This window comes from Oryctolagus cuniculus, chromosome 10, assembly GCF_051225735.1.
Source record: "Oryctolagus cuniculus isolate XC-2025 breed Fujian yellow rabbit chromosome 10, ASM5122573v1, whole genome shotgun sequence".
In the NCBI taxonomy this organism is placed as follows: domain Eukaryota; kingdom Metazoa; phylum Chordata; class Mammalia; order Lagomorpha; family Leporidae; genus Oryctolagus; species Oryctolagus cuniculus.
In genome coordinates this window covers 92,897,049-92,921,246 of record NC_142876.1, presented here as the reverse complement: position 1 = coordinate 92,921,246, position 24,198 = coordinate 92,897,049, and the positions used below count along the sequence as shown (strand labels likewise).

Here is a 24,198-nt window from a genome sequence, read left to right as displayed (position 1 = left end):
AGGTCCAGGATTTTCCATTTTTAAGGCTGAATAATATTCCAGTGTGTGTGTATACCATATTTTATTTACAATGTCACTATTGGCAGACATTTGGGCTGATTCTGCTTCTTGGCTGTCGTAAATGCTGCAATGAAAATGGGTGAACAGGGACCGGCTACCATTGCCGCCATCCCACATGGAGGCCGGTATAGTCTTGGCTGCTTCACTTCTGATCTGGCTCCCTGCTAGTGCACCTGGGAAAGCAGCAGAAGATGGCCCAAGTGCTTGGGCCCCTGCACCCATGGGGAAGACCCAGAGGAAGCCTCTGGCTCTCAGCTTCCGTCTGGCCCAGCACCAGCCATTTCGAGGCCATCTATGGAGTGAACCAGCAGGAGCAAGTTCTCTTTTTCCTCCCTCTCCTTCTCTCACTCTCTTTCTCTAACTCAGCCTTTCAAATAAATAAAACAAACCTTAAAAAAAAAAATAGGTGTGCAGGTAGCAGGTATCTTTTTAAGGATCCTGTTTTCAATTCTTTTGAATATATACCCAGAAGTGGAATTGCTGGATCATATGGTGATTTAATTTTTATTTTTTTGAAGAATGTCCATGTTGTTTTCTGGTTCCTTCCTTTTCTCCCTCCTTCCTTCCTTTCTTTCTTTTTTATGATTTTTTTAATCTATTTGAGAAGCAGAGTTATAGAGAGAGGGGAGAGATCTTCCATCTGCTGCTTCACTCTTCAAATGGCCACCACGGCTAGAGCTGGGCCAATCCCAAGCCAGGAGCTTCTTCCTGGTCTCCTATGTGTGGCCCAAGCACTTGGGCCAAGCACTTGAGCCATCTTCTACTACCCTCCCAGGCCATTAGCAGAGACCTGGATTGGAAGTGGAAGAGCCAGGACTTGAACTGGCACCCATATGGGATGCGTGTGCCACAGGCAGAGAGGGCAAACCCACTATGCCACAATACCAGCCCTGTTTTCCAGTTTTTTCCAGCAGTGCACAAGGGTTCTAGTTTGTCCACTTTCTGTGCCAAACCTGTTATTGTGTTTTAATTTTTTAAAATTTATTTTCATTTTATTTGCCAGATAGAGACAGACACCAAAAGAGATTTTGTATTCATTTGTTCACTTCCAAATGCCCACAACAACTGAGCATGGGTCAGGCTGGAGCCAGGAGCTCAGAGCTCCATCTGTTTCTCACATGGTCGCAGGAAGCCAAGCACTTGGAGCAGCAGCTGCTGCCTCCCAGGGTGCACATTAGTAGGAAGCTGGAATCAGGATCAGAGCCAGGGATGTGGATATTCTAAGCAGCAGCTTCACCACTGCACTAAATGCATATTCCGCTATTTTACTTTAAAAATTTTTCTTTTTCTTTTTCTTATTTGAAAGGCAGAGAAACAGAGCTAGAGACACTGAGAACAGAGAGAAATCTTTCATCTGCTGGTTCACTCCCCAAATGCCCCACAATAGCTAGGGCTGGACCAGGCCAAAGCCAGGAGCCCAGAACACCATCCAGGTCTCCTGTGTGGGTGACAGGGACTCAAGTACTTGCGCATCACCACAGCCTCCCAGGATGCACAGTAGTAGGAACCTGGAAGTGGAGTAGCTGGGACTCAAACTAGGAACTCAGATACGGGGTGTGGGCATCTCAAGCAGAAACATAGCCATTGCTTCCAATTTCTGCTCTTATCTTATTTTTTGATAGTGGCCAGGCTAATGGGTATGCGATGATGTCTCGTTGTGATTGTCATCTGCATTTCTCTAATAATTACAGTATCTTTTTGTATGCCTGCTGACCATTTATTTACTTTCCTTGGACAAATGTTTATTTAGATCCTTTGCTCATTTTTTAATTGGGCAATTTATTTATTATTATTGTTAAGTTGCAGGAATTTCTTTATACCAGGCATTAACCCCCTGTCTGTAGGTGATTTGCAAATGTTTGTCTCATCCCATGGGTTGCCTTTTTACTGTGTTGCTACAGTGTCCTTTGTTGAACAGTTTTAAATTTTGATGAAGTGCACTTTTTCTTTTATTGTCTGTGCTCTTGGCATCAAATCCAAGAAATCATTGCCAAATCCGATGTCATGAAGCTTTTGTCCTCTGTTTGCTTTTAGGAGTTTCATAGTTTCAGGTCATAAATTTGGCTGTTGGATAATTTTGAGTTGATTTTTTTATTGATTTATTTTATTTCTTTGAAAGAGTTACAGAGAGAGGTAGAGACAGAGAGAGAGGTCTTCCATCTGCTGGTTCACTCCTCTGATAGCCGCAATGGCCAAAGCTGCGCCGGTCCAAAGCCAGGGGCCAGGAACTTCTTCCGGGTCTCCCACGCAGGTGCAGGGGCCTAAGAACCTGGGCCATTTTCTACTGATTTCCCAGGCCATAGCAGAGAGCGGATCGGAAGAGGAGCAGCCAGGACTAGAATTGGCACCTATATGGGATGCTGGTGCTTCAGGCCAGGGCTTTAACCCACTGTGCCACAGCGCCGGCCCCTTGAGTTAATTTTTGTATATCATATAAGGTAAGGGTCTAGTGTCTTTTTTGTGCAGGAGGGTATTGAATTTTCTCACTCCCACTTATTATTTATTTAGTTTAAAGATTTATTTATTTACTTGCAAGGCAGAGTTACAGAGAGAGAGATCTTCCATCCGCTGGTTCACTCTCCAAATGGCCACAACAGCAAGGGCTGGGCCAAGCTGAAGCCAGGAGTGAAGAGCTTCATCTGGGTCTCCCACATGGGTGGCAGGGGCCCAAATACTTGGAGGCCATTTCTGCTGCTTTCCTAGACATGTTAACAGGAAGCTGGATTGGAAGTTGGAACTGGGACTTGAACTGGCATTCATACGCAATGCCAGCATCACAGATGGCAGCTTAACCCACTGAGCCATACTGCCAGCTCCCCACTGCCATTTGTTGGAGCGACTGTCCTTGTGCGTTCTTGGCACCCTTGTCAAATATCATTTGACCCTGTACACAAGGGTTTATTTCTAGGCTGTTTCATTAGTCTGTGCATCTCTCTTTACATCAGTACCACACTGTTTTGATTACGGTTACTAGGTGATAGGTTTGAAAATCAGGAAAAGTGAGGCCTTCAACTTTTCTTTTTCAAGACTATCTTGGTAATTTGGGATCCTACTTGGATTGCTTACAATACATACTATGTTTATTTCTATTTGAATTTTACATGTTCATTGCTAAAACATGCTAGAGCATGAGTGTGTTGGGGCTGTCAGATGTGGCTGGGACAGGACCCGAGGGGACAGCTGTGCCTGTGCCTGACCTTATTCCAGACAACCCCTTTCTTGGCAGCCAGCATCCCATTCATTGAGTCCAGGATGCAGCAGTCTCCAACCTCTTTATCCAATGGATTATGTACTTTCTCCTCTTTTCAGATCCCCTCAAAGTTAAAAGAGGCACTGAGAATTGCCAAAGAATGTATAGAGAAGAGACTCGTAGAAGAACAGAAGCAGGTAAATGGGTCATAGTTGCTTGCTGCCCTTTCCTGGCTTACCACAGTTGGCTTTGGCGCTCTGGGGACCCCCTAAACATTCTGTGCATCGCTGGCTGTCAGCCAGGCTTGCACTCTGTGCAGGTTCTTTGCTGTCCTGCCCTTTAGGGACTCGGGCTGGAGGGAAGCAAGTGTGGCCATGAAAGGTGGTCACCTGTGGTGATCATGTCCTGCCAGATGGTGATGTCTCGGGGCACACCTGTGCCATGCTCTTCTGTGAAACAGAGAAAGGCAGTAGGAAGTAGGGGAGACAGGAAGGCTCGTCCTCTGACAAGCTCTTCTGCCAGGTGTCCAGGCCTGAGACAGGAGGCAGAAGGCTGAGCAGGGAAAGGGTTTTCTTTGCTTTTGTCTAAGTAATTTGATTTAGCGAAACATGTTGGAGATTTTCAACAGGAAGCTGCCATACATAGGATGTCCTGACCATTGTGGTGGGTTGTGATCTCTTTAAGATTCACCAGCATCGGAGACTGACAAGAGCTCAGTCACACCACGGATCTGAGGAAGAGAGGAAAAAGAGAAAGATTTTAGCTCGAAAGGTAAGGCCTGCCCTCTGGGCTCTCCCTCTGAATCCTGATCCGATGGCAGGAGCCAGGTGCTTTTCCTGGTCTCCCATGGGGTGCAGGGCCCAAGCACTTGGGCCATCCTCCACTGCACTCCCTGGCCACAGCAGAGAGCTGGCCTGGAAGAGGAGCAACCGGGACAGAATCCGGTGCCCTGACTGGGACTAGAACCCAGTGTGCTGGCACCGCAAGGTGGAGGATTAGCCTAGTGAGCCGCGGCACCGGCTGGTTTGCAGCTTTTAAAAAAAGAGTCATGTGCTGTCAGCAGAGAAATGGACCATCCAGTTTCTTGACACACTGGGCTGCTCGTGGCACAATGTAACTGGAAGAAATGATTGCCTGAGACAGAGAAGTCAGCACTCTGGGTTTCATTCTCTCTGTAGTCTCAGCCTGTGGCTTCTTCAGTGGGTCATGTTGTAAGGCCGTATGACCTTGTCTGTAGCTAGTATAACTGCATGTCTGCCGAATGTCTTTATTCTAATTTCCAGATTCACTGTTTTTTTTTTTCTTTTTTGTTTCTCTCCTCCCCCTCCCTTTATTTTTTATTTGTAAAGAAGTCGAAACGATCTGCTATTGAAAATAATGAAGAGCAGTCCATGAAGTACAACAACTCCAATAACTCAGGTAACTGCTTAAAGACTGTAGTAGGGCCCAGGACCCCGGGCTCAGTGTCAGGAGTCTGTAGTGAGTCCAAAGGTTGTGGCTTTTGCTGGCCAGAAACTGGGCAGTGTTAATGGATGCAGAGAACAGCAGAACTCTGTCCCTATGCGTGAGTGCAACAGTATTCGTAGGCTCCCCGCATGCAAGTGCTAGAAGGAAGCACAGAGGTTATTGGTGCTCAGCTGTTTCACTGATGGCCACACTCTAGCAACCAAAGACACAGAAACCATGGAAGAAACACAGACCCAACTTTAAACGCAAGGCTGTCTGTTTTCCACTGGAGCCTGCTAGACAGGAATGACCCCATCTGTCTGCTCTTTGGGCACCTTCCACATTAGGCTAGGAGAATATCTTCTCGGATTTCCCTGCAGTGGGGAAATACTAAGAACTTGGGAATCTCTGAAATAGAACAAGATTATCAGGTCTCCAGAATTCACTGAATTTACTGAAAAGGCCTAGGAAATCCACAGACTGAATTGGCTGACCTCTAACTGTTCCTAATGATAACATGGAACTTCCTAGAGAGGGCATTGCTGACCAGATGCCAGGGGTAGGGGTTCTCTGCACTTCTCTGCCGTTTGTGGCTACTCTCATTTGTCACCACCCAGTTGCGTAAGCCATGGACTGGGCAAAGTTGGTTTCATACCGGGCAGGCTGTGGGGAGCCACCAAGGCAATGAGCCTCCCGTGGCCTGGGGAAGGAAGCAAGCCCTGGGGGGTGGGGAGGGTGGAGCCTGTGGCTGCTGGATTCAGTCTGAATTTTCCATCCCTTGTCACTTTGTCCCACAGGCCCACATGCTAAGCCACCTATAGTGTATCAGATAGCCGTGGGTTCTGACTCGGGCCAAGTTCCAGATATCTTCCTTTGGTCCGCATAAGGGTTTCTCTGGGTTTTATCTTAGCAGGGTCTGGGGCCAGCTCACCTCTCACATCCCCGTCCTCGCCGACTCCACCCTCTACAGCAGGTAAGTAATGGGGTAAGGGCACATCCCTCCCTTCTCACCACCAGTAGGAGGGGCGGGCCCCTTTCTCTTCCTGCCGTGCCCTGGGACCGAGCGTGTCAGGAGCTCCAGCAGCGTGAGTGCAGATGCGCTGTGTCCCCCAGGAGAGCTGAGGGCTGAGATGTCTGAGCGCTGCGTTCTCAGGGAATGGACCGGTTTCAGGGCTGCTTGCTGCCCCTGGGCTCACGCTTGCTTTCTGCTCAGAAGCCTCCTGCAGTGGAGTCTGTGCAGATCAGGCTTGTCCTGGGACACACCTGGCTGAACGAAGCAGGTGCAGTGCTGCTTGGAGCCCTGTCCTGCCAGAGTGCTCCTTGCAGGGAGCCCCCCCGCCCCCAAGTGTGGCCTTGTCTCTGAGCAAAACCACTAAGATGCCTCGGTGCGGGGCTGAGAGAGCCACCAAGTCGCTGGTTTCCTGATACCTGTTTGCCCTATAATGCATGCAATTATCAATATATCTCTGTCCTTCGTCTTTGTTTATTCTTTGTGAACTGAATAAGATACTAGGAATTTGCTTTGAAAAATGTGCAAAGATGGTATGGTGGAGACTACTTATAACCTGTGATTCTGTAGAGTAGCATGATACTTCCTTCTTTCATTTCTGACCTAACCATTTTGTTAGCCCATAAAGACACATTGGGACACCAGGACTGCCTTTCATTTCTTAAATGAACCAGATGTTCTAGATAGCTGAGGAGCTGGTTCTGTCTCTCAGGGCTGGGTTTGGAAGGGCTCCCTTGGCTCTTGGAAACACAGTTCTTGGCAGGGGTTGATAGGTGAACTGACAGTACCATAGCCACTAATGCTTAAGGTGGCTCCCAGGAGCTCCCAAGGGCATTACCAGCTGCTCTCAAGCGCTCCCACTGAACCCCTTAAAAAAACAACAAAGGAACTACTTCAAATATATATATATATATATATTTATTAGAAAGGCAGAGTGACAGGGTTGGGGGAGAGATATTCCATTTGTTGTTTCACTTCCTAAATTCTGAGAGTATCTGGGGCTGTGCCAGTCAGAAGCCAGGAGCCAGGAACTCCAGCCAGGTCTCCTGTGTGGGTGGCAGGAATCCAGGTACTTGGGCCATCACTGCTGCCTGTCAGGCTCTTTAGCAGGAAGCTGGATCAGAAGCACAGCGTAGCCAGCACTCACTGGAACCGGCACTCTGGTGTGGAATGTGGGCATCCCAGGCGGTGGCTTAACCCTCTGTTGCACAACATCACTCCCTGAAGAAACTGGTTTGAATGATCTACTTCCAGCTGGTGGCTGTCTCTCCCTGCTGGCTGAGAGGGTGGCTTACCGCAGAAGGACTCGGAGCCAGGGCCTGTTTTGAGTAGCAAAGTGCCTGGCTCATGGGGATGGTATGCTTGCCCTTGTCCCACTTGGCCAGCAGGTTCTCCAGGGATTGATCCAGACAGAGCACACTACCCTGTCTTCCACAGAGATGACTTGGTTAGACAGATCAGACATTTCTGAAGACCCACTGCCCCACAATACTGAGGCGTTTTGTTAGAAGATGGGATCTTAATTTCACACCGTTTGGACATAGGAAAAGAACTGGAGAAAGTGGCTGGAATTCATAGACTGTCGATTACAAAGCGAGGGGTTGGGTTCAGATTCCGACCACCTCATGGTGTGCATTCACTGTGATCCTGGCCACCATCTGCCCTTTCTCATCTGTAAATGAATTCACAGTCTTGTGAAGTCTTTCGGGGGGAAATTCTCTGCTTCATCTGTGCTGTACATGGGAGCTGTTGTGTGCAGGAGCAAGCTTTCGCGGGGTGAGGAAACATTTAGAGAGAAGAGAAGGAGGAATGTGGTAATCCGAGGTGACGCTGGAAGAGCTTGGTGGCTGGGGCAGGGCCGTGGACTTGCCAGTACCCACCCGAGGGGGAGGGTGAGCATGAGGGTGAAGAGGCGGGGGGGGGGTGGGGTGGGGCGGGGCAAGCACAGTGCCTGGCAGGGGTGAGAGGCTCCCAGCGACTCAATAACTTTCCTGCATCTCCTTTAATGCTTTGGTGACAAAATTACAGACTCAGCCCCAGGAGCCATACTCTGACCTCTGCTGGCCATCTCTTATTAACGCAGCTCATACAGATAATAGCTAACATTTAGCATCTGCCAGAAAAAAATACCATGTCCGGCCCTAAATGGGACCCCCTGTGGATTTATTCATTCCATATGCATTTACTGAGGGCCTCTGGTTTGCCAGGTACTAGACTTGGCCGTGGGTCCCAGGGATGGACAGACCAGGCCTAGATAATCTGAGGCCATATTCCCAGCTCCTCTCAGGAGCCTCCAAATGACAGACATGGTGCAGGCAGGTGGAGGTCCACTCCGGTAGCTTTTGCTCCCATAGTTCCCACTAAGTAAAGGGTCTACACTTGAAAAACAAGCAACAGCTTGAGCGTTGTTGTGTGCCGGGCTTCGGGGAGGCCCCAGCAGGTGTCATGCTGTCCCCACAGCAGATGCCAGGGAGATCTTCATGGATGGGTCCACATAGGCTTGCCGTGCCTCCATGGCCTGTGCGGGCTGAAGGCAGGACTCTCGGCCTCTCTGGCTGGGCCGCCCCTGCTTAGACAGATTCCTCCTCAGAGGACAGGAAGACCCACTTCTTGTCGGGCTCATTTTTCTTGCTGCCTCTTTGGCCGCTGCTTGCCTTGCTCCTCGATTCGTATCTACTCCAACATCTTTGCTTCTAAGCCAGCTCTGTGGTTTTAAGTCAAGGATAGTTTCTTCCCGCTTGATGATGAAGTGCCATTGTTAGAAGTGAGAGACAATGCTTTATTTTCAAGGGCTAGCATGAATTCCTACAAAAGGCAGCGTCTCAGACACAGCTCAGCCAGAGAACCCTTGAGAACTGTCTCATCCATCAGGGAACCTAAGTGTGAGAGCCACCACTTGCTGGTGGGACCTTGGGCAATGTGCTTGGTAAATGAGGATAATAACAGCGCCTGCCTTGTTGGGTGCATAGGAGGCTTCACTGTGTTCCTGTGTCAAGGACTTGGGAAAGCCCCTGGCGCTTAGCCTTCAGGACACTTAATTACTGAGACCTGGAATGAGTCACTGCCCATGTCTGGGTTTTGGTTACCTTCTCTGCACAGGACCAAAAGACCATCTCCCAGATCCTTCTAATCAAGCAAACACTGCGTCCGGTGTGGACCCTGTCTTTTGGCAGTTTGCTCAGTGATAGATCAACAGCAGTAGATCAGCTTAGGCAAGTTCAGTTCACAGCAGTTGCTTTCTCACTCAAAGCATCAATTTCAAATGCGTTTATGATGGCTAAATGTGCTGTTGATGTGGGGTCCTTCTAAGATAGGGCAGAAGTGACGGATGTTTCTATGTAGACGGGTCTTACCCTTATGAGCCTTTTCCAGAAATTGCGCCAGGGTCTGGGGCCCCTTGCTTTTCTTACTGCAGCTCCCTCCCCTGGGGCCTCCTCTTGAGGTCCTTACCAAACTGATGAGAGAGAGAATATTTCCCCGTGTCTGTGTCTGTCTGTGTCTGCGGGTGGGTTGGGATTCTTGAATGCTCTTTTGCTAGGACCCCTATTTTTTGCAGTGAGAACATTCCTTGCACTTTTTTTTTTTTCTCTGCTAAAGGCTGTTTCCTGCTGAAGAAGGTCACTCTTTCAGCAACTTCAACATTTTTTATCCTGACTTATCTCCTGGTAAATGTCACCAACTAGCGTTTCTGCTCCGTGCTCGCAGAGCTGTGTGGTTTAAAAGGTCCCGATTTGCACACACACCAGGACTGCGCTTGCACTGCCCTTTGGAAGCCGGCAGGCCCACTGCCTTGCCATTGTTTTGTTTAAGCCAGGTTTGCAAAACAGCATTTTTCAAAAGTAAAATAAGCCAGAGGCCCTGAACTGCTGTTGTTGTTTTTAGCTAATTGTATCTGGTATATTTTGAAGACTTCTTTTGTGCCAGGCACTATTTTCCAAGTGCTGTTGTCAGTCTCTTTAATCCCCATGAATACCTTCCTTCTCAGTCAGAGTGGATTCCTGCACAACTCCATCTTGCAGATGAAGAATTGAGCTCTCATAGCGTTGAGATACTTTGCTGAAGGTCGCACAAACAGAGGGGTGGGAGAGCTGGGGTTTGAACTTTGTCCCTCACCCCAATTTATTGAGGGCCTGCTTGTTTTCCGAGGGCACTCCAGGGCCCATGCTGTTAAGCATTGTGCCTGGCTGGCTGGAGAACCCTGAACGCAGTCAGAACTGCAGGGCTTGACTCCAGCTCTGCCCCTTTCAGACTGTGCCCTTGGGGAAGAGAGCTCCATTTTCTTGACTGTGCCTGTAAAGGTAGGTGGTGTCCGTGGCCAGGCCTTCTAAGCAGTAAAGTACTATCCGATAGGAGCTAGGAGTACTGCGACCGGGGTTCCAAGAGAAAGCTTGTTGGGTGTGAGGGACAGCCCGGCTGTGAGAATCAATGGGGGAAGGTAAGCTTCGCGGGTGAGGAGCTGGAGGAGGGATCATGGGGCCTGTGGCACAGAGAGGGACAGAGAGCTGAACAGCTGGCTGTCTTGTGCCTTAGTAAGTCTGTTTTCCCCCTTTGTTCATTCTTCATAAGGATGGATTAGGGGCGAACAAGACTTACTAAGGCACGCAAAAGAGATGAACTTGTTTAGAATGTTGGCCTAGTGAGATCCGAGTCTGAATCGTGAGCTAGGCTCAAACAGATGTCCCTGCCCTAAGAACTGCCTCTCCCAAAGCCACACAGAAGCAAAGCAGCAGCCATCTCAGGGACAGGCGTTGGTCACTGGAGGGTGGGGCTGCTCTCAAAGGTCACCCCCACTCCCAAGCCCAGGTCCCAAGGGTAGATAAGCTTCTCCCCAGGGGCATCCAGGGAAGGGCAGAAAGGGGCGGCGGGAATTCCCAGCATCCTTTGTTCCTGCTGGAGCTGTCTTGCTGTGAGGGGTCAGTCCGCACTGTCCAGCCCCTCCCAGGGGAAGGAATGTTCCTCCTGGCAGCGGGGTCAGATGTTCCTCCTGGCAGCGGGGTCAGAGGTGGTTCTTAGGAATGCCGGAATTTTATGGGATTTTAAGCAGGGATCCAGTCGTTTCAAAGACAAAAACGTTTGCCTTGGTTTTTTTCTTTTTAAATGAGTTTAAGCTTTCAGTAACCTGCTGCTTCAGCCTCTGGACCCCAGGAGCCTCACGGGAAGGGGGCTCAGGCCCTGCCGGGGGTCTCCTCCCTGGACCCCAGGAGCCTCACGGGAAGGGGGCTCAGACCCTGCCGGGGGTTTCCTCCCTGGCCTTGCCTGCACTCTCGCTCCTCTGTCCTGGAGACAAGGGGCGCGTCTTGTGTGTTCTCTGTCTTGACCAACTGGCGCTGCTTGATAACAGCAGCATGCAGCCTGCTCCTGAGGGGAGGGGAGCCTCCATGGCTCTTCTCAGAGGAGCGCTGTGCTTACTAATGAATAAAACAGGGCCTGACTGGCTCCAGGACCAGGACATGTGGCGGGGACAGGGACTCCTCGCTTGCTCTGCACGGGCCCAGTAACAGCCACTCTCGTGTGCTTCGTGAATCTGTTCCAAAACAGCCTCCTGTCGCAGTGAGATTACTCGGCACGTGATGTAGACTGATATTTTATTGTCTGTTACTGTTTGATTCAATGACACTAAAATCTGAATAATGACTCGTGTCCTCTCTCTCTCTCTCTCTCTCTCTCTCTCTTTCTCTTTGCCGTTTTCAGTAGAGCATGCACCATTTTGAACGTGAATTTTCGGTAAAGTAAGCTATGCTGATTTCTCTGGCTTTAAAGATGCTCTGTTTCTGTATGGGAAGTAGGACCCGGTGCATCTTGATCACAGCAGTGATGAAGTGGGAAGGCAAACTGAGACCGTTCCCTTGTCTGACTATTTAAATGAAACACAGCATCTTTAAAAAGCACCCAGTGACATCATCTATCTTCATTTCATTTTCATTATGACCTTCCAAGTCTTCATTTTCACTCTGACTTCACTTTTTTAAATACAGCGCTGAAACCTGTACATCAACTGCATGGCATTTTGGCATATTTTAATTTTGGAAACCATGGCTGCAGAAGTGCTGGTTCTTAGTGACTCTGATGGAGGGGAAGGGTGTTAGGCAGCTGAGTTCTCAGTTACAGGGAGACGTCTTACTGGCTTTTACAACCTCGAAGGGGGAAATCAGTTCTTTCTAATGCATCCTCACTAGTGCTCAAGTTGAGACAAGAGTACAGCCTCTCATCTGCCTGAGCCAAAGGTGAAAGTGGTTCACCAGAGCCGGGGTGCTGCTCGCTGCCAGGGCTCGTGGCTCTCCACTGACTCCCAAGGGTAGGAGGTAGGTCTACTGTTGCTCTAGTGTGATCTGGAGGCCACCTGGCCTCCCCACCTGTTTACGTGGACCACAAAGGAGCTTGGAGCTGCAGAGACCGATAGACTGCCCACTGTTGAAAGGCCTGAGGACAGGAATGCTCGGGCATCCTTTCCAGGAGGCAGCGGAGGATGCTCCTGGCATGGCGTCCCACCCCCGACACGGATCTACCCTGCACTCTCGCTGCAGCAGCCTGTGCTGTCTTCCAGGGCCTCCACTGGACTGCCAGGTTCCCACGGGGTTTGGTGCATGGGATCCTGGGGAGGGTGGAGTTTTCAGTTCATAGGGTTTTTGTCTAGGAGAAAGTGAGACGGGAGAGACCAGCACTGGCCTGGGTCTCATTGTCGATGAGCTGGCTCCAAGCACCCCGTCCTGGTGTATTCCCTTAGCCATCCGCATTAACGTGGAATCTGTCTGCTCTTGTCCATAGCCTGGGATAAGGCTATTGGAGGCCTTTTGGTGGGGAGGAACTCATTCTCCTCCTTGCCATTGTTACCAACATGTTGCCTAGCTGCAGTCCCAGTGGACCTTTTTTTCCAATGATTTTTCTTTAACGGATGCATATTTATTTATGCAGTACATGTGACAGCAGAGCAGGGTAATTGAACACTCATTTCATTTATCATTTCTGTGTTGGTAACATTTGCACCTAGAATTTCAAGTGTCTGGTTGGCCATGAGGCCAAAGTGAATAGTTGGTTCCCTCTGAGCTCAACCAGTTTTGTTCAGTGCCAAGAGGGCAGCCCGTACTCCTGAGCCCACCCCCTAGTCCTGGGTCTCACTGCCCAGAATTCTGGGCTGGAGGAGTAGCTGGTTTCTGGATGGTCAGTTCCAAGTCTTTAATAAAATCCTAAGGCTGCTGCAGCTCAGAGCCTGTCTTCTGATTTTTTATTTTTATTTTTTTAAGATTTATCTATCTATTTGAAAGGCAGAGTTACAGAGAAGCAGAGGTGGTGGGTGGGTGGGGGTGTGTCTTCCATCCCGCTGGTTCACTCTGCAGATGGCTACAATGGCTGGAACTGCGCTGATCTGATACCAGGAGCCAGGAGCTTCTTCTGGGTCCCCCATGCTGGTGCAGGGGCCCAAGGACTTGGGCCATCTTCTGCTTTCCCAGGCCATAGCAAAGAGCTGGATTGGAAGTGGTGTAGCCAGGACTCTAATTGGCGCCCATATGGGATGCTGGCACTGCAGGCAGCAGCCGTACCCACTGTGCCACAGTGTCAGCTCTTCTTCTGGTTCTTAACCCTGCAGTGATTCTTCTGAGAAGCACTCTTTATGGGCCTTGAATGTCTAGTCCAGAGTGTGCTGCCTTTTGGGGTGGGAGCGCCCTGAAAGGGCGTTGCACCCACTTACCCCTAAGTGGGCCAAGCTCACTTCCCCAGACCCTCTTGGTTGCTACAGTCACCAACTCCAAGTTCCTAGACCTCAGCAAAGGTCTCCTGCCTCCTGGAATCTCACGGGTCACTCTCCCAAAGTCCTTCAGAGGATGCTTCTGTCACTTGCTCATTCACTCCAGTTCTCTCACTCAGTGGTCACTTCAGACTTAGTCTTTTTTATCTTTATAACCCTGTGACTTAAAGCCAGGAACATATGCCCACAATCCACCCTGGCAGAGAACATAATGGAACTCCATTCATGATAGTTATTGTATAGGACCAATGAAAATCACATGTTGCTCATTTGTCTGTATTTAATGTTTGTATTGCTCTATTATTTAAGAATTCCAAGACTACACAGCATGAGTGTGTGTATTTGTGTGGTGCTTTATTTTCAGCTGCCTTAGGTTTGGGTAAAAGATGTAAAGGAAGGTAAGTGGTTTTCTATGAACTGCAAGACTAACTGGTGCCTGTCACACCTGGTGAAAGGGATGTCCTTGAGTGTTTTTTTTTTTTTTTTTTTTTTTTTTTGTAATCCTGAGCCGCTCCTCCCCACCAGTTCACATGGTGATAGGTGTCTGTACTGGTAGCAGTGGATGTCTCCCTGGTGTAGCTCGAGGAGGGGGAGAGGGTACAGGCAGCAACAGGCAGGTGGAGTCTTGGGGAGCTGCCACATTCACAGGGGACCCATTGTCAAACAGGAGAGTTCTTTAAGGCAGGGTTGTTTCTGCAGTCAGTGTTTGTCACTCATCCATTCAGACACTCAAATTCAAGTTGCAAAGACGTGTGCCCGGGAACTGAGAGAAGTGGCAGATACCCGCCCAGTGCCCTTCTCCTTGCCCACTGGAGTGCGGCCCAGCATCCCAGTGTCTCCTGATGCTCCTGCAGACGGCGATTAGTGCAGCTCCACTGTGCTCCTCCTTGGGCTGCAGAGGAAAGAATGGCGCTTGAGGAAGCCTCCTCCCTCCCTGAGGGTGCCACTGTCAGGGAGACACCTGTGCCCCCTGCTTGTGTTGCCAACATTTATATCTTACGTTCTTTAATGCAACCTAATAGAAAATAGTTATTCGAGACAGACGCCCTGGGGAATGTAAAACCCAGCAGACACTGGTTCCTTGCTAAGAATCCTAAGTGATTTGTCATTTTATATGACATCACACCCTTCAAACACCATGGTTGTTGGAGCAGCTAAAGAACTGTTCTTCCGTTATGACTAACTGACATTCATGGCCACCTAACTCTGCATACAGATGCCTATCTTTAATTGCTGGCTCAGAAGTAGGGAGAGCTGCCCGCAACCTGACTAAAGTAGCTGGTGGAACTCTTCTTTTGGGATGACCATGACTCAGATTTGGAAATACAGTCAGCTTCATTTAATGCAGAGGGTGGCTTTCATATAACTGCGCTATTTGTCAACAATCTTTTCTTCCATGACTATTATTTGAGGAAAACAACAGCCTTTAAATAATTCATCTTTGATGCTTCTAGTTCTTTTTAAAATTCAGGTATTTGAAAGGCAGATAGATACACATAGAGATAGCAAGCTCCCATCCATTGATTGACTCTCCAAATGCCCAAAGCTTTGGCCAGGGCTGGACCAGGGCTGAAGCTGAGCCAGGAACTCAAGCCAGGTCTTCCACACGAGTAGCAGGGACTCAATGACTTGAGCCATCAGCACCACCTCCCAGTCTCCATTAGCAGGAAGCTGGGGGTCAGGAGCCAGGGCTGGGCATCAAAGCCAGGCACTCTGACACAGGATGCAGGCACCTTAACCAGCGTCTTAACCATCAGGCCCCTTTTGTTGGATATTTTTGAAAGCAAGCATTGAGTATCTTGGCCCCCCTGCAGCGTGTGTCACGTCCCCTCTGTCCAGGACTGAGCAGCAGCATGCTCGGCGGCAGCTGCTGGAGAGGTGGGCACTAACTGTCGCCTTTCCCCCTTTCTCCTCCACAGGCCTATCTGCATTACCTCCACCACCGCCACCGCCACCTCCGCCTCCACCACCAGCAGCTCCCTTGCCTCCAGCGAGCACAGAGGCGCCTGCACAGCTCTTGCCCCAGGCTGTGAACGGTGTGAGCCGAGGGGCCCTGCTCAGTTCCATCCAGAATTTCCAGAAAGGGACTCTGAGGAAAGCCGAAACGTGTGACCACAGTGCTCCCAGGATCGGCTGAGGCTTCCTGTTTACACTTGGAGGGAAAGTCCTTCCCCCGCCACTCCCACCCTCTGACCCTCTTCGCGGCTGAGCTGTTGAGCACTGTCTCGCAGATGCCCCAGTCAGGCTGGCACTGCTGCCTTAAGGAGCATCTTGCCCCTGGACTAGCAGTGTCAGGTCCTGCTCATCCTCTCACGGCATCTCTTTGGGGCAGCAGAGTAGTGGAATCAGTGTTTCCACCAACTAAAGGAAACGGACAGAAAAACAGACAGTGAGGACAGCGAACGGCCTTTGTCTTGCAGTTTCTCCCACCCCGTCAGACAGCTCCTCTCACAGTTCACTTCTCTAAAGCCATTTTCTGGTTATTTCTTAGGGAACTCCCGTTTTTGCGACTTTTACTTCATCCTAGACATTAACACCGTAGCCCACATCATAGTTACGTTGCCAAGTCAGAGAAGCAACTGAGTTCTTCCTTCTCCCCTCAGATAGCATGGGGAAAGTCGGGAAGGGTCTCCTGATTTCCAGTAGGAAATCCAGTGAGGTTCTAGAACTCAGGGCTGCTCAATCAACTCCAGACCCACCGTTCTGTTTAGTTAGAATGTATTGGAACAGACAGAAAAAAATGTTAACATCGGAAAAAGTTCTTACCAGTTAGAGAGGATCTTCTTAATCCTCACCTTCGGGGTTGGGGGGCGGGGGGCTGTGTCATTGTAACAAGACAAGTAAATCTGGCATCTATAGAAATCAATTCTGATTTTTTAAGATTTATTCAAATACATCATCTTTTTAATGTTACTCATTTATTAAAAAGATCCTTTATCCTATGATTTGCTTAAATAAACTGCACTTTAAAGGATTATAAATAATCCATTTAAATTTCAAGTACACACATCAGTGTTGGTTACTATGCAGAGAGAATGTCATTGTGTACAGTTTCATGTAATCTGTGACAAATGTTCAGCTGTATTTTTTATTAAAAGTAAACCATGCCAACAAAATGTGTTGTCTGTAACTTCTTTAGGTATTTCAACTGCACACTTTCAGAGGCACCCTGGTGAGCAACAGTAGATTCACAGTGCTAGCTGCCTTCCTTCCTGTGTGTATTTCATCTCTTATTTTCCCTCCTAAAAACGAACAGTCCTTCTTTAAAAACATTTACTTTTACTTATTTAAAGGTAGAGACACACAGAGATCTTTCATCTGCTAGCTCACTCCCCAAATACCTGCAAGAGCCAGAGCCAGGCTGAAGCCAGGAGCCCAGAACTCAATATGGATCTCCCCTGTGGGTGGCAGGCATTCTGATATATGCTGTGGAATGTCCCAACCACAGCACCAAGCCGCCACCCCAACAATCCTATCTTCTACTTAAAAGTGGGTACCACCAATATGCTTCTGGAGCAGCTGGGACTCAAACTGTCGTTCAGATGTGGATGCCGCCAGTGTCACTTAACCTGCTGTGCCACAACACTGGCTCCAAGCCATGATTCTAAGGTTGGTCTTGTTATTTTGGATAAAATCTCAATAAAAACAGGCAGTGGTTTTATAGTTACAGCTTATTTTCCATTTGGCACTAATTTCTTAATACACTTTTAAGTCTTCACTCTTTTTTTTCAAGCATATAAAAACACAACTAGTCATAGTTAGGAATTTTTTATTCCTTATCAAAACAACCTACAGTAAATGTAGATTATACACTTATTTAATACATATAAGTTATATATTCTGGATATATCTTTTAAGACTGCCACATCTGTATCAGTCCTAGTGACAATGGATAAAATTTTCTGTTTATTCAAAGAACAAGGCAACTAAAACAGATAAAAGCAGGCAGGAGTCTAGGGCAGCACAGTGGAGAATTCTCTACACACAGACATATTTAAACTTCTTCCCAGTACAAAAACACATGTTGCTGTAGAGATTACTTTATGAATAGTGAGATCTTGCAGTACAATCCAGGTACCAGCAAGGACTTTAAATAAATTTCAATGGCTAGATTTTCAGGTCCAAATTAGATATTTAATGTTTTCTTTATTGCAAATATGATGTCTTTGACCTGAGGTATAGAGTTGTCTTCTAGAATCTTTGCATAAGGCATAGGGACGTCAGCACCAGTGACACGAACAGCAGGTGCATCCAGGAAATTGAATGCAGGACCTAGGAGAGAAGGAAGACGCAACTGAGGTGGGCAGGAAAAAGCAGCCGAGCACTCGCACGCTGGCAAAAATGGCTGCGCAGGAAGAAAAAGCATAAGGTAAAATAATACTTGTTTTGGGAAAGACTTTCTGTTTTTTTTTTTTTTTTTTTGACAGAGTGGATAGTGAGAGAGAGAGAAAGGTCTTCCTTTTGCCGTTGGTTCACCCTCCAATGGCTGCCACGGCTGGCATGCTGCAGCCGGCGCACCGCGCTGATCCGATGGCAGGAGCCAGGTGCTTCTCCTGGTCTCCCATGGGGTGCAGGGCCCAAGCACTTGGGCCATCCTCCTCCACTGCCTTCCCTGGCCACAGCAGAGAGCTGGCCTGGAAGAGGGGCAACCGGGACAGACTCCGGCGCCCCGACCGGGACTAGAACCCGGTGTGCCGGCGCCGCTAGGTGGAGGATTAGCCTATTGAGCCGTGGCGCCGGCCTGGTTTTGTTTTTTTAAATATTAACACCATACAGTAAGTTCAAAGTTCAAGGCATTTGGCTACCCTAGCTTTTTTTTCTCTATTCAACACGTGTTCACGTACACACTGTTTGTTACAGCTTGACCATATTCTAGATCCACTTTCTTTGAAATACCTTCCATGATCCTGGCACAAATTTCAGCTCCTACTCCAAACTGTGGCCAGCCTCCTTCCACTGTTACCAGATGATTTGTCTTCATGACACTGGCTTCTATGGTTTCAATGTCCATTGGTCTGATAGTACGCAGATTTATGACCTAAAGAGGAAATACAATAAATAAGCTTTATAGAGCCACTGCATCACAAATACAAGGGTACTTCAAAAGGTTTGTAGAAGAGGAATTAAAAGATGAGTTTATTTTGGTGTGGAAAAATGCTAAATCCAGGCATACAAGGGATCTTTAAAAAATAGTGCTGGGGGGCCAGCGCCGTGGCTCGCTTGGTTAATCCTCCACCTGCAACGCCAGCATCCCATATGAGCACCAGGTTCTAGTCCTGGTTGCTCCTCTTCCAGTCCAGCTCTTTGCTGTGGCCCGGGAGGGCAGTGGAGGATGGCTCAAGTGTTTGGGCCCCTGCACCCACGTGGAAGACCAGGAAGAAGCACCTGGCTCCTGGCTTCGGAAGCTGGGAGCTTCTTATGAGTTTCACACATGGGAACAGGGGCCCAAGGACTTGGGCCATCCTCCACTGCCTTTTCCAGACACTTTCTGATCTAGGGAGCTGGATCAGAAGTAGAGCAGCTGGAACTCAAACTGGCACCCATATGGGACGCTGGCATTGAAGGCAGTGACTTTATCCACTATACCACAATGCCAACCCCTAATTATTTTATTTTAAATTTATTTTTATTTGTTTGAAAAGTAGAGAGACAGAAACAGAGATCCTCATCTAGTGGAATGTCCACAAGAGCCAGAGATGGGCTGGGCCGAAGCTAGGAGCCCAAACTCAGTCTGAGTCTCCCGAATTTACAGAAGGGACCCAGGGACCGATGCCGTGGCGTAGTGAGCTAAGTCCGCCTTTGATGCCGGCATCCCACATGGGTGCCAATTCAAGTCCCGGCTGCTCCTTTTCTGTTCCGGCTCACTACTATGGACTGCGAAAGCAGTAGAAGATGGCCCAAGTCCTTGGGCCCCTGCACCTGCATGGGAGACATGGAAGAAGCTCGTGGCTCCTAGCTTTGGATCAGCTCAGCTCTAGCTGTAGCAGCCATTTGGTGAGTGAATCAGTGGATAGAAGGCCTTTCTCTTTCTCTCCTTCTCCCTGTCTGTAACTCTCTTGCAAAAAAATAATAAAAAATCTTAAAAAAAAAAAAAAAAAAAAAACCAGAGAGATTGATCTAAGCATTCAGCCATCATCTTCTCCTCCCAGGGAGCACATCATCAGCAAGCTGGCTGGGAAGTGGAACCGGCTCTCAAAATCCACCGCACCCTGAAATGGAATGTGGGACCCCAAGCAGCGTCTTCATTCCTGAGTCCAATGTACAACCCCTGGCTTCCAAGTTTAAAAGGAGCCTTTCTGATTCTGTAACAGGTGAATGTCCACTTACCTCACATTCAACTCCCTCTTTAGAAAGCACCGTTGCAGCTTCTAAACAGTGGCCCACTGGTCTCGAATGGGCAACCACAGTTATGTGTGTCCCTGAAACAGAGTGGCCACAGGTGAGAGGTCAGGTCAAAAGGAAAGATGCTGCAGCACTCCCGTTTGTGTCAAGTCTTCAAGTCAACTTCATTTCAGTGAGCTGAGGACTGAGGCAGCCTTCTCAGAAATGAAATACAAATCTACTGGACCCAAATTCAGAAAAGCGCTACTGTGTGAGAAGTCAGGGCATCACACATTCTTTACTTGAACTCTTGTAATTTTTTAATCAGGGTAAAATGGTAAGAACATCTAGATGACATCTGACCAATATAAATAGAAGGGCTGGATTTAAAATAATGCTTAAACGTGTAAGTTCTCTTACCTTGTCTTTCTATTTTGGCTTTTCCGATAGGAATCAGAAAATCTTTTGACTGAGCTTCGGCAGGAAGTTCAAAAGGAACTCCGTACATCAGTTCATTCTCTAGCACCACCACTGCAAAGTGTTATACATATTGAAACCAAAGTAAGTAACTCATTACATCCACAGTGAAGGTCAGTGTGCTGTTAAGAAAGCTGTATTTCTATCTTCTTTTTTAAAGGTTTATATATTGGAAAGTCAGAGTAACACAGAGAGAGAAGGAGAGGCAGAGAGAGAGAGAGGTCTTCCATCCGCTGGTTCACTCCCCAGTTGGCCGCAATGGTCGGAACTGCACTGGATCGGAAACCAGGAGCCAGGAGCCTCTTCTGGGTCTCCCTTGCGGGTGCAGGAGCCCAAGAACTTGGGCCATCTTCTACTTCTTTCCCAGGCCATAGCAGAGTTGGATCAGAAGTGGAGCAGCCAGGACTCGAGCCGGTGCCCATAAGGGATGCCGCCGCTTTATCTGCTACACCACACACAGCGCCGGCCCCTGTATTTCTATTTTGTCCAGAAGTCTGGATGATGGCCTGAGTACTTAAATATAACTCTATCTACTGAAGTTAAACCAGTGTTGTAGGTATGCAGTAAATATCTAACTGGCCTCTTCCTAGTCTTAAGAAAAACTAGCAATGGGGCTGGAGCTGTGGCATAGTGGGTAAAGCCGCTGCCTGCAGTACTGGCATCCCATGTGGGCGCTGGTTCGGGACCTGGCTGCTCCACTTCCAGTCCAGTTCTCTGCTATGGCCGGGAAAGCAGCATAAGATGGCCCAGGTCCTTGGACCCCTGCACTGGCATGGGAGGCCTGGAAGAAGCTTCTGGCTTCGGATTGGCCCAGCTCTGGCCGTTGTGGCCATTTAGGGGGTGAGCCAGGAGATGGAGGATCTCTCTCTCTGCCTCTGCCTCTCTGTAGCTCTTTCAAATAAATCCAAAGACAAAGAAAAACCACATTTCTTACTATCTTTACTGCATCTATAAATCTTTAACATTTATACAATATATTTAAGCTTAACTAGAATCCTTAAAGGTCCTTCTATATAAAAATTTCACTTTAGTTTTACTGTTCAAAAGAGACTGACAGCTCACTCTGCTGACCTGGATTGTTATCCCGAATGGCCGATTTTATAAGTCCTTTTGCATCCTCTGAATTCCAGGGGCTGACCACCTTTAAGCCTGGGCAGTGCCCATACCAGGCAGCAAAGCACTGTGAGTGCTGGGCAGCCACACCGGCTGAGGCGCCATTGGGTCCCCTGAAGACTATGGGCACAGACTGCAGGCCCGCCGACATGTAGTAGGTCTTGGCAGCTGAGTTTATAACCTGGTCAATGGCTTGCATAGAGAAATTGAAGGTCATAAATTCACAAATGGGCCGCAACCCAGCCTGTGAGATCAAAAACATGCATGTTAAAAGACAAGGAACAGCAGAGTGGGAGGCAGTATTTTTAAAACGTCATGTTAAATCTCCTCGGGTGAGCCTCACAGAGACTATTACGTACCATAGCTGCACCCACAGCAATTCCAGCAAAGCCCATCTATAAAGGAAAACACAAAGGAAGTGAACATCAGTAAGACTGAGGCGAGCGAGCACTAACGCACAAGCCCTGCAAGGCCGGCTTCCTGGTGGAAGGCTCACCTCGGAGATGGGAGTGTCTATGATCCTCTTGTCTCCGTATTTCTTCCACAGGCCTCGACTAACCTACAAGAGATGACCGCATTAACTTTCAAGTAGATCTCGGGGCAAATGGTGACCTCAGCGTGCGTCTTTCATATATTTTGGTTACCTTGTATGCCCCGTCATACTGGGCAACTTCTTCCCCAAGGAGAAATACCTTCTCATCTCTTTCCAGCTCCTCATCCATACCTTGGTTGATAGCATCACGAACTGTCACCTGTCGCAAATACAGGAAAGTAGTCAGTAAGCTACAGGATTATTTAGGACACCACTGAGAGTCTCTTCCTGTATACTCACATAGGCTGCCCTGAGCCTGGGACATAAAAACACATTGGAACAGGCTTCTCTTTTAAAGTTCAAAGAATTCTAGAAGCAGCGTTTGTGTTATACATACTAGTCTTTGAGAAGTTTGCTGATGTGACAGGCTTTCCTTGATGTGCACCCAAGATTAAGAAAACTGCCCACTGGCCAGGTCAGCTCACGGGCGGCTTTCCTGGGGGAAATGCAGGCTGGGTTGTTTTGTTAAGACCCCTGGAGTACTATCAAGGAAACCTAATTCATGCTAAATATTTTTTAAGATTTATTTATTTAAAAGGCAGAGCAACAGAGAGGGAAACAAGGAACCATCCGCTGGGTCACTCCCCAACTGTCCACAATAGCTACGTTTGGGCCAGGCTGAAGTGAGGAGCCGGGAACTTCATCTCGGTCTCCCACAAGAGTGGCTCAGGCCCAAGTACTTGGGGCCATCCTATGCTGCCTTTCCAGGTATACCGGCAGGAAGCAGAGCAGCCAGGACTCAAAACTAGCACTGCAACAGTGATGCTGGCGTCGCGGGTGGCAGCTTAATCCTCTGAGCCACGCGGGGATCCAACGCTAAGTACTGAGCACTCGTAGGTAGCAGGCACTGCCAGCCTGCATCTGGCTGTAGGAGTTATTTTAACACACACCATGGCAGAATCCTCTAGTAAGGAAAACAGTGAGAGTGTGTGGGTGCAGAGGGGCGATTCCACTCCGGGGTTTATCCCAAAAGAACTCAAGGCAACGCACACGCTGTACGCAGCAACATTCACATCAGCCAAAACGCGCAAACAGCCCAGCCCTCGTGGTGGGATGAGTGGGTGAAGTGTGTGTATGTCCACACTCTGGACCAGATCCTGCAGCCTCACAAAGGAATCCGATTCTGACACAGCTCGGGCCTAGACGAACCGCGAAGGCAATAAGCTAAGTGAAATAAGCCAGACACGAAAGGCCAAGTGATTCCACTTATATGAAGTTCTAGAACAGGCAAACTCAGAAACAGAAAATACTGAGGTGACCGGGAACCAGGAGTTATGTAATGGACACAGAGTTTCTGTCCGGGATGAGAAAGTACTGGGAATGGGAAGCGGAGAGGGCTGCCCGACGCGGTGGGTGCACTTAACGTCCCTAATTTATACACTTTCAACAAAATTAAGCTATGTGTAATTCAGCACAATTTCTTAAGGGGCGATGGATCAGAGAGGAAGAAGCGTCAACTTCTTTTCTCCCAGCGCCCACATGGTCCCAGGCAGCCTGGCGGGAGTGACACGCCGGCGTCACGGGCGCCCGGCGGCGACACAGGCGGCTCCAGTCCCACGCGGGATGTGCGCGTCCGCAGACCGCAGGGCCCGAAGAGCCGCCCGGCCCCGGTCCGCTCCAGTTACCTGCAGCGCCGCCGGCGCGGTCCGGTGAAAGCGCCTCTTCAGCAGCCCGGATACCTGGCGGAGAAAGAGAAGGACGGTCAGAGGGGTCGCGGGGCGGGCAGGGGCCGCGCGGGCTCCCGGCGGCCCCGCGCCGCTGCCTACCTGCTGAAGGGGTCTCCGCACCAGCCCAGAGACCGCCGCCATCTTGACCGTGTCCTCTAGCCGCCGCCTAATGACAACACAGCGGAGCCGGCCGTGCGATAGGTCCCGCCTCCCTGCCTGCGCGGCCAATGGCAGGGCGCGGTGGCTGCGTGCCCCGCCCTCCGCTCTCCGTGAGGGTCGCACGGAGGTGGCGCGTGGAGCGGCGGGGCCCCTCCACCTGGGGCCGGCATGATGGAGAGCGCGCCGCCGCCGGCTCACCGAGTGCACGCGGGTCGCTTGCCCCTGGCTGCTTGCAGCGCCGGGGCTGAGAGTGACTCAGGAGTGTGATCTTTTGGGGCTGGAGGGAGTTGTAGTTTTTTTTTGCAGGTTCATGAGTATTTTCATAGCGTACACTGATTTTTAAATATCATTTATTTCTTGCTAACATGAATTCAGAACAAGTCGAGTTTGATACCAGAGGAAATCAAGACACACTCGCCA

The 24,198-nt window shown here is 49.1% G+C and overlaps 2 protein-coding genes across 11 annotated transcripts in view; one reads left to right on the top strand and one right to left on the bottom strand.

Annotated features, from left to right (window-relative positions):
• Positions 1 to 16,565, top strand: part of PXK (PX domain containing serine/threonine kinase like) — a 94,942-nt gene extending 78,377 nt beyond the window's left edge. For 3 of the 10 annotated variants that reach the window (XM_002713274.6, XM_017343903.4, XM_089306021.1), the window contains exons 14-18: positions 3,370 to 3,447; positions 3,935 to 4,021; positions 4,600 to 4,669; positions 5,607 to 5,669; positions 15,369 to 16,565. In XM_002713274.6, the coding sequence (XP_002713320.3) occupies positions 3,370 to 3,447; positions 3,935 to 4,021; positions 4,600 to 4,669; positions 5,607 to 5,669; positions 15,369 to 15,586 (516 nt within the window). In that variant the 3' untranslated portion in view covers positions 15,587 to 16,565. Of the gene's footprint in view, positions 1 to 3,369; positions 3,448 to 3,934; positions 4,022 to 4,599; positions 4,670 to 5,606; positions 5,670 to 11,396; positions 11,430 to 13,813; positions 13,848 to 15,368 lie in introns of all 10 variants that reach the window. The other 7 variants (XM_008260844.4, XM_051851521.3, XM_051851520.3 and 4 more) reach the window with 7 other exon arrangements.
• Positions 16,566 to 17,201: 636 nt separating this feature from the next.
• PDHB (pyruvate dehydrogenase E1 subunit beta) lies at positions 17,202 to 23,793 on the bottom strand. The gene is made up of 10 exons (XM_002713275.6): positions 23,719 to 23,793; positions 23,578 to 23,631; positions 22,005 to 22,112; positions 21,857 to 21,919; positions 21,720 to 21,755; positions 21,319 to 21,604; positions 20,191 to 20,301; positions 19,777 to 19,868; positions 18,346 to 18,487; positions 17,202 to 17,721 (listed from the first exon to the last, which is right to left on the bottom strand). The coding sequence occupies exons 1-10, from the start codon at positions 23,758 to 23,760 to the stop codon at positions 17,576 to 17,578; spliced, it is 1,080 nt and encodes a 359-aa protein (XP_002713321.3). The 5' UTR covers positions 23,761 to 23,793; the 3' UTR covers positions 17,202 to 17,575.
• Positions 23,794 to 24,198: the final 405 nt, after the last annotated feature.

Coding starts and splice junctions, on each gene's coding strand:
- PDHB (XM_002713275.6), bottom strand. CDS start 23,760: ATGGCGGCGGTCTCTGGGCTGGTGCGGAGACCCCTTCAGCAG. Junction 21,756..21,856: donor TAGACACTCCCATCTCCGAG/GTGAGCCTTCCA, acceptor TTTCCTTTATAG/ATGGGCTTTGCTGGAATTGC. Junction 20,302..21,318: donor CATTCGGGATAACAATCCAG/GTCAGCAGAGTG, acceptor AACACTTTGCAG/TGGTGGTGCTAGAGAATGAA.